At 41.0% G+C, this 9,747-nt stretch overlaps 1 protein-coding gene across 1 annotated transcript; it reads left to right on the top strand.

The window, feature by feature from the left end:
* The first annotated feature begins 4,113 nt into the window (after positions 1 to 4,113).
* Positions 4,114 to 7,315, top strand: LOC116194216 (transcription factor bHLH63-like). The gene is made up of 7 exons (XM_031522972.1): positions 4,114 to 4,974; positions 5,064 to 5,318; positions 5,422 to 5,556; positions 5,663 to 5,743; positions 6,119 to 6,325; positions 6,429 to 6,546; positions 7,086 to 7,315. The coding sequence occupies exons 1-7, from the start codon at positions 4,480 to 4,482 to the stop codon at positions 7,121 to 7,123; spliced, it is 1,329 nt and encodes a 442-aa protein (XP_031378832.1). The 5' UTR covers positions 4,114 to 4,479; the 3' UTR covers positions 7,124 to 7,315.
* The last annotated feature ends 2,432 nt before the right edge of the window (positions 7,316 to 9,747 follow it).

Raw genomic sequence — 9,747 nt, 5'->3', positions numbered from 1 at the left:
GCTAGAAAGCAGATATTGTAATTTATGTCTTGTCGGAATTGAACTCTAAATCCCACATCGGAAAACATATAAAGAGGGTTAAGTCTTTCATCTATTAGCTAGAGTATTTAGAATGCATATGGACCCGACCCCTTGTAAGTCATTGAATATTTAACATGATATCAGAGTTAGGTCCAGTTCACGCCAGTATGCTATCTATGCATCCAGTTTGGGTTAGCATCCGCGCTCACATCGGACCAGCATCCGGTTTGGCTTCGCATCTATGCTGAGCTCACGCTATGCATCTCTCTATGTGTTACGCGTCCCATCCAGTGTGATCACAGCTTGCTCCGGCGCTTGCTAGTGTGATGATTTCGCATCTTGTCTGGTTTGATCCCGACTTTGTATCCGCACTGTGCATGAGGGCAGGTGTCAAGGATCTTAGATCCCACATCAAAAAACATACAAAAATAATTCTGAATTTTGGAATGCATATAGGCCCAACTCCTCGTAGGCTTATTGAATATTTAACATGAGTAATAGAGGCTTCTTTCCAATGGAACCAGTTTCCTATGGCAAGGACACGACTCTCATGATGTGTTCTGAGTGTTAAATAAAATCGAAATATATTAACACTACATATTCTCATGATTTAACAATAGGGATTTCTAGAGTTTCAAGTCCAGCTTAAATTCTTTCTCAAAAATTTCGATGTTAACATAGACATCGAAATTTTTCCACGGGCCTGTCCATAAAACTTGAAGCAAACAACACCTCAAACCCTCTTGCCTATATCCTTTGGTTTTTGTAACAATGTGCTTAATTACTATAACTGAAAAAGCAAAATCCTAGACGATAGCAGAGGGAAAAAAATATTAGATTAAATTAATACATTAAAGTAACATGTGCAGTCCTGATCAAATATTAAAAAATATTTAAAAAATAAAAAATACAAACTCCACAATACAATGTGTCAGATCAATTAAAGAAGTGTATTCCCGGTTTAAGCGCTCGCAGTACTTTTGTTTTCTTTTTGTTGGTATAAGATACTCGAATTTTATCTGACTAATCTCCCAAATTTTTATGAACTTTCAATAGTATATGGACCGGATAATCATACCAAAAGCGTACTTATGACTCCAAGAGGTCTAAAATCAAAATTGAGCGGATACTTGAACTTCTCTTTTACTGTTGACCAAATCCTTCGGGATTATTGTTAGTCTTATTTAATATTTTCTTGACCGAGAACGGAAAATGGCTTCATTGAGAAAAAAGGCATTGAAAGAGGCTATAGTAGTGGTGCATCCATACATGGTAATCAAGAGATTATGAATTTGATATTTGTGGTAGGATTATTTTTATCAATTTATTAGCTATTATGATTTACATTTCATTATCGGGTCTTTCTAACATAACACGAAGTCAGTAATGCAAATCAGTTCTTTCATTTGAAGTATTTAGTATTTCAGTTTCAGTTTCTAGTACTTTTAGTATTAGTTTTTATTACTTTTGCTTTCAATTCAAATATTTAGTATTTTAATTCAAATGTCTAGCATTTGGTATAATTTATCACAAATAATAAAAATACTAAATATTTTTTTCGATCTGGTATCTGGAAACTCAATTGAGCACTGACTAATCCAATCGAGCCGGGTCGGCCCACTAAAAGATAAAACTCTCCCGACGTAGATTTTTTGCATTCATAAGACTCGAATCCGAGACTTTGCTTGGGCAGAATAAACGTCGAACCGCTTGAACCAATCTATGTTGGTAAAAATACTAAACATTTGAATTGAAATACTAAATACTTAAATTGATATATCAAATGTGTCACTATAACTTGAAGTTATATTAAAATTTTTCATATTAGTATATATATTAATCTCACTTAATATTTCCTCGATGATGTCAGTGAAAATGTTAAATTTAAAAAAAAAAACTACATTGCCATATTGTTGCCGTGGAACACGCCAACGTGGCGGTCATGTCAGTGGGGCCCAGACCCCAGAGCCCAATTGTGCCAAGTCGCTGTGTGGCATTTCAGGCTACATACTTACGAAATCGCGCCCCCACCCCCAACCAAACAAAAAACACACACAAAACCTTTACCTTTCCTTTCCCTCTCTGACAGACAAAGATAAAACCGGCCCCAGTCAGTGTCAGGTCCTTTCCGGTGCTCCGCTCTCCGTCCGTCGGGCTGTCCAGCTTCCGCCCTTTATCTCTGATTATTATGTTGTTATTATTAACGGATTAATAACTGAATTCGATTTTAGCCTCTCATTTAATATGATATTAACATTTATCCCACAAAAAAAAAGTGATTTGCATGTGATCATGGTAACCGTTTTTAATTCTAAATAAGCTTTGTAAGTCTATTCGAGACATAGAAATATAAGAAATAAAGAGAGGCAACGAAAAATTTTACAAGTGAAAATTGAACATCAGACTTCATAATTCTAGACGATAACATCAAAAAATAAAAGATTCGATACAACTAGGTAACATCATTTATATCTACATATAGTGCGTAAAAGTAGTATTTGTTTTGAGATGAATAATTAGGTCCTTTTTCATAGATTTCTCTTCAAGTTTTTTGGTAGATTTCTCATCAGCTTCATGGAGTAGTTTTTCATGCGCCAGCCTGTTCATGAATGACATTTGATTTCTTATGATGATACCGTATATGCATTTCATTTTGCACATATATTAAGCTACATATGAGTGCAAAAAAGTACGAGTTTTAAGAAACTATCTGCTCTCTCCAAATTCCTTCATTATTTCATACTCATTTTTACCTTCTTAAAATTGTTTAGGTTAAATTATACTGGTGGTCCAAAATTTTTTTACAAATGTTTCAATATGGTACAAAACGTTTTTTTTACTACTTGATAGTACAAAATATTTCAAAGTTATTTCAGTATAGTACAAACCGTCATCTCGCTATTGACGCCGTCAAGCCGTCCTTTACAAAACTGTAAATTTTGCATCATTATGTAACTTATGTAAAATATTTTGTACTATTAAGTTACAACTTCAAAACATTTTGCACCATCATGTAATGTTCCATAAAAAACGATTTTGCACCATCAGCGTCGACTTGACGACGTGAATGGCGAAATGACGGTTTGTACTATACTAAAATAACTTTAAAATATTTTGTACTATTAAATAACAAAAAAAAAATTTATATCATATTAAAATATTTATAAAACTTTTTGAACTATCAGTATAATTTATCATATTATTTAACGAAAGACAGACTAAGAGAGAAAGGAGAGAGCTAGATTCCTAGGAAACTGGGAGAGGAGAAGAAAAGGAAAGAAGGTAGTTGCGGACTAAAACAAGGGTAATATATTCCAACCATCATCACTTGTAAATTTTTTCGATTGCAATGGGAGGTCTATAAAGTGTACGGGTGTGGATTTTGTAATCTTTTAGTTGTCAAGCGAGGGTATGAGCTACTATATTACACACACTCTTTGATCGTAAGGTCATAAATTTGATTCCTATTAACGCACTGAGATTTTTGCTCTTCTTCTCCTTTCCCATGTCCCTATCACTTTCTATTTATATGCACTACCATTGGCCTAAAAGAAAAAGTCTATGAATGCATTGCATACTCCATGGTTTCATTATTCAGGTCAGATCTTCAAATTAGCTCTTTATCCCGTTAGCACGAGATCTTACAACATGAAATGACCGTGGAGGAGTAGGATCAGAAAGAACTAATAATTTCACAGACCCGACCACGTAGCATGCAAATGTGAAGATGGAACTCTGATTGGTAATAATTGGACACAACCATTAGAGCAGATGTGATAGTATCCTTCCCTTTTTGACTAAATGAAAAGGCACCTTCTCGACGGGGACGCGACTAATCCCTTCTTGCTTTTGCTACTGCTTTAGGTTTTCATACGACGTAATATCTGCATATTTTGACAGTCAAAATTGCGCGAAAGAGGCTAGCACGAAACGGTCCGGCAACTCATAAATCAATTCGATGCTACACATATTTTATGGTATCTACGTGTTATCAGAGTAAAGGAAAAGGAAAAAAAAAATAAAAAAAAGGGAGAGAGCGGTATGGAGCTTTTTGTTGTATATATATAATACCCCACGCTCCCAACCTCCGCAGCCTTACAATTTTGCTCTCTTTGCCTCATTCGTCCCTTCACACCTGCACCACACCTTCTCTGCCCCAATTGGTTCCTTCCCAAATTGAGCCAAAAAAGGCCAAGTGAAGATCAGCACAGCACAGAGATAGAGAGAGAGAGAGAGGGGGAGACCCAATCACCATTGGAGCACTTTTTCTTGAACACAGAGCCCTCGTGTTTGGCACCAAACCCCCGGCCCCCACCCCCCAAAACAGCACACCATTTTTTCCATTTCCATTTCCTTTGCACTGCTCTGTTCTCTGTTCAGAAAGCAACCCCACTTTACTGCCTTTCTTCATTGACTCCTTCTACTGCTGGAAGAGTTGTGTGTGGGTCTCTGTTTCTGATGAAGATGGTGCTGCCGGATACGATACACTGCGTGAACTCTCCGGAGATGACAGTCCTCGAGCGGCAGCGGACGAGCCTGCTCAAGTGGCAGCAAGACCAGGGGGCTGCTCTGTTTCAGCAGCAGACCCAGAGCTTCTATGGTGTCGGTGGCGGAGTGTCGTCGTGTTTCTCTCCGGGCAGCGAGAGTTTTATGGGGCTCGGTGAAGTCGTGAACCAGTGCAATATGATTGACCCGGCTAGCGGAATTGAGTACTGGGGTCAGCAGGGGAAGGTTGAGGTGCCTGCTATCGGGTTCGGTGGCGGGGTTGCTCCTTCCGGATATGAGGTCAGTTGTGGGAGCATTTCCGGGACCGCCAGCTGCCCCACCACTGTGGTGATGGCAGCCTCTGGAGCACAGGCCATGGCGGCGGCACTGGCGGAGGAGAAGATCGGTGCACCGGTCGGGAAGGAAAGGTTCAATAAGAGGAAGCTTGAGAGAGCGCATAGCACAAAGGTGAGCTGCTCTGTTTTCTTTCCCCTGCATATGGGCTCTCTGTTTCTGTGGAAGAAGAAAATGAATTTATTCCTCGTTTTCGTGATCAGGGCTGTGAGGATGACGCAAGAGACAAGAAGATCAAAGGTTGCTCCGACGAGTTGGAATCGAAGATCACCGAGCAAAGCAACAATAACAGCAATGGCAACAAGAAGGACGCCAGAAATGGCAACGACAACAACAAAGAGACATCTGTAAGCAGTTCGAAGGACAATTCAAAAGCTTCCGAAGTCCAGAAGCCTGACTATATCCATGTCCGTGCTCGCCGGGGTCAAGCCACCGATAGCCACAGCTTAGCCGAAAGAGTGAGTTGGGATATCTCTGGATAAGACCGAGCATAACATTTTGTATCAACCTTGTCGAAATGAGTTGTAACTTCTAAGTCGTATCTCGATATCGTTAATACAGGTAAGGAGGGAAAAGATCAGCGAAAGGATGAAATTCCTGCAAGATTTGGTACCGGGATGCCACAAAATTACCGGAAAAGCCGGAATGCTTGACGAGATTATTAACTATGTGCAGTCTCTCCAACGACAGGTCGAGGTAAACTGGCCTTTATTTTAACTATATTCGGGTTCTTTCAATATGATCGTCTATCGGAAATTTCAAGCTCTCTGTGCGAGTAAATAGATTTTCTGCAATGTAACAGTTCTTGTCCATGAAACTAGCTGCTGTGAACCCGAGGCTCGACTTCGACATCGACAGCCTCTTCCAGAAGGAGGTAAACCAGGTACTCCGGCTCTTATCTATTTGAAAGCTGTTTAAATGATCTTCTGATCTCTGCTGAAGGCAGTCATAATTAAGTCGACTATGCTTGACACGAATTGTCGATGCATCTTCATGTTTGAACTTTTACGAGAAGTGATTACTTAGCATTGTACTGTGACAATTAACATCTTCGCGTTTGAACTTTTACGGGAAGTGCTTACTTAACATTGTACCGTGACACATGAATCAACCTCTTACTTGCATAGGATAACATTAACAACAGATTTGTTGGCATAGTTTTCGGACCGAATTCACATTCAAGAGAGCTCTTCGCTTGATAGGGTTGTTTTCTTCCTATGGAATCACCGATACACCTCTACTTTGTTATGATCCACAGATGATTCCTACCTGCACGAGCAGCTTTCCGACAATGGACATGTCCCCGGAGCTAACTAACCCAGCCTACCTACATTTCGATCCCATGCAGCAAGTAGTCTCGTGTTCGACCCTCGACATGGGGATTATCAATCCTGACATGGGTATTCGGAGAACAAGTGGTCCCGTGCCCGTCCCTGATCCATTCATCGACTCGTCTTGCTTCCCAGTAATTATCCTCCTTACTATTGGGTTTAAAACTTTCCAAAGTTTTCACTGCTCCTATTTCAATGATTTTAAGTTCTTATGCTGGGGTCATCTTCGAATCGCAGCAAATACAGCCCGGGCCGACGTGGGACACGGATTTTCAGAATCTCTACAACATGGAGTTCCAACAGGGCAGGGCAACAGCAACAACAACATATCAATCCCATCAGCAGTACAATATGGGTGATTGAACCTTCTCTCTTTTTTGACAATAATTCATCTCCAATGAATAGAAGTCAGAGAAAGTAGGAAAAGACCGAAAACAAAATTCATCGGGCATTCTCATAGCATGGTTGACGTGAACATGATCACCGAATCAATCGGTTATTAATAATTCATGGGACTTGCATCTTTTTGTCCGCTGAAAGGACATGTACATCTCTCGAAAATATGATTAGACGAGAGTACCGATACGAGACCATGCGATAATTTCTTGATAAAGAGAGGAGCCCCACTTACCTTAATGATTGTACACAAGAAGAAGCTGGTGCTGTCTGATTGAATGAAATAAAGGGAAATAGTGGTTTGAAGGGATCTTTCATATTCTCCCTTTCCTTCACTTTTTCTTTTTTCCTAATATCATCCAAACAATTGTGTTTCTCAAAGGGCATTTGCACCCGGAAATCTTTTCCTGTTCCGAAAGGAAAACCTAAAATCCGACAAAGCTAATCGAATATAGGAATTCCGAAGTACTAAATTTGCGGAAATTGAACATTTTGCAGGTCCAATGGAGGCTACTAACATGAAGATGGAGATCTGAACATCTGGATGTCGTCATCGGCTGGGAACTCTTGGACAACTTCATTCCAAGCGGCTTCCTCAATCAACTTATTTTTACTTTTCCAGTAAATACATATATATATATATATATATCTATATACGTATATGTAATTGATGTATATGTGATCACATTTGATTATGCAATAGCATGAATGATGCTCCTCTATTGTTAGCCCCTACCCTTCTTTCGTACCATTAGTCGCTTCGATTACGAGTCGACCGCGTTGCAACAAGCTGATCTCACTGCTTGCAGAAGAAACAGACGATTCCTTAACCGGATAAAACTTCCTAGTACATATTTAGAAATGAGAAAAACTATAAAGTTGATGGGGATGGAGGACCGAAGAGGGGGACCAAAAACAATAAGTCTCCAAGAAAATGGTGGGGGGCAGTGTACTCTCAAATGGATGATGAATAAAGGATGGTGTCCCATCAGCCTCAACATTTCAAGTCACAAACTCCTTTTCTTCTGATCATCGAAAACAGGACGCCGAGGATTTCTCCTTAGCCGATCGAATTGAATAAGAGATGCCCAGATAGCCTACTGGCTCGAGCCATAGAGGGGGACCTAAAACAAAGTCTCCAAGAAAAATGGTGGCGGGCAGTGTAGTCTCAAGTGGATGATGAATAAAGGATGGTGTCCCATCAGCCTCAACATTTCAAGTCACAAACTCCTTTCCTTCTGATCATCGAAAACGGGACGCCGATGATTTCTCTTTAGCAGATCGAATTGAATAAGAGATGCCCAGATGGCCTACTGGCTCGAGCCATAGAGCACGACATAGGTAGGCCTCGTGCAAGTTCCTAGGATTCTGTTGCCCTGGTATAGACAGACACTGGCCTTCTCAGCCCTGGATACTATTGAAGATGGAATCAACTTCAAAGCGCCTCCGGCTAAACTTTGGTTGATCATGCAGTGTCCTCCCATGTGCTTCGGAGTGGGCGCAAATGAAAAGTTACTGTCTTGCAACTAATGCTAAATCGAACTTCATCATTCGTATTCATTGGGGGTGTTGTGGGGGCTAATAACTGATAGAAAGAGTAGGGGACCAACTGAAGGGGCCGCTAAGGCGACTTTAGTGCACCTTCACATAACATGGAGCCACTACAATGAGCCCCTTCATTTTCAGGGCATGTGAAATACATGCACATAAAGAAGAACCCGGGCTGCTTTCCTTTCCCTAAGTCGGAAAATACGTTCACTCGAACTACGAGTTATACATCACTAGAACCAATGGTAGAGCCACGTAGAATATCTATATTCATTCCTTTGTGATCTGACATTGTTTTGAGTTTGACAAACATAAACAGGATTTCTCAATCTGGTCGATGCTTTTGCATCTCTGCAAAGCACTCCCAAACCAAGCCATTCTGGTGAGTGGTGACTGCTCCGAGAAGCTATTCATGCCCGAACTAGGAACTTAATCAATCGGGCATGACCATCTGTTGGTCAAGACCCGAGAGAGAGTGGGCCTGCTGATGGATGAATGGATGGATGGATAGGTAGCTAAAGCCTCATCCAAAAGCCAAATCTCTCCAGAGATCCTGTGTGTCATAAGGGATTGGGAGAGGTGATCTTTGCCCTCTCTCTTTCATGGGGCCCCCACCTCAGCCCTATCCTCCCCCACAACAAATATTCCATTCCGTCCTGCACACACACACACTTTCATTCATCTGCCCTGCCTAGCTGTCTCCACTCGCTGTGTATTTGAGTTCAAAGGGAAAAGGGAAACCAACAGATTCCCTTCAAAAAAGCTTCTCAAATATCATGGAAAGAAGCACTTTTTTCTGTGGCTCGAGACCGTTAGACGGGAGGACAACTTCTCTAAAGGGGTAATTTTCTGGGGATCTCCAGTCTTGGGACCATTAAGATGGGGAAACAGACCTCCCCGAGTCTGCAGAGTGCCCTGGAACGTAGGGGCTCCCTTACGGAATTGTTTTTACATTAGCAAACATTGTCGAATTATTATTTTTTGTTGGTGTCTGTTCGTCAAGTTCTCTTCCTCCTGTCTTTTCTATTTTTCGGGGAATCTCATGTCATCATGGAGGCCACAGAGCAGAGTTGAGAGCTGTGTACAAAAGATGAGAAAAGTATGTCACCTTAGGAGTAAGAACTATATGGCCGTGGCTTATGCGTAGAAATGGTACTTGGACTGCACTGAAATGCAGAGAATAACACTAACAGTCAGACGGGAATATCTCGGTTGGGGAATTATCTCTCGTGTAAAATCGCACGGTGTGTGTCCGAAAGCTGATAACAGTAGAGGGCAGAATCAATTGGGATCTAGCTAATACTTCACTTTCGTAACTTCATACCTCACAAATTTTCTGTAACGACCAAATTTTGGGATTCGGTGACCCCATTCCTACCTGATCCTAACATTCTCCCCCTTTGTTTGAGCTGCTTTGCCGGCCTTCCCCATCCCGCATTTCCTTGTATCTTCCTTCTCTTCTCATCAACAAGGAGTGTACTTCCCTTTTTACCGGCTTAGGCCGATTCCCCTTCTTCCTGACGAGGTTTTCCTTCCTAGGCTTCTTGGGCAGAGCCATCTGCTCCTTTCTTCAATTCGTAACCAGATAGTAATTTCAACTGTCTATAACATA

The sequence above is a fragment of the Punica granatum genome, chromosome 2, assembly GCF_007655135.1.
Source record: "Punica granatum isolate Tunisia-2019 chromosome 2, ASM765513v2, whole genome shotgun sequence".
Lineage (NCBI taxonomy): Eukaryota > Viridiplantae > Streptophyta > Magnoliopsida > Myrtales > Lythraceae > Punica > Punica granatum.
The sequence above is the reverse complement of the archived record's forward strand: the minus strand, read 5'-3'. Positions and strand labels throughout refer to the sequence as shown.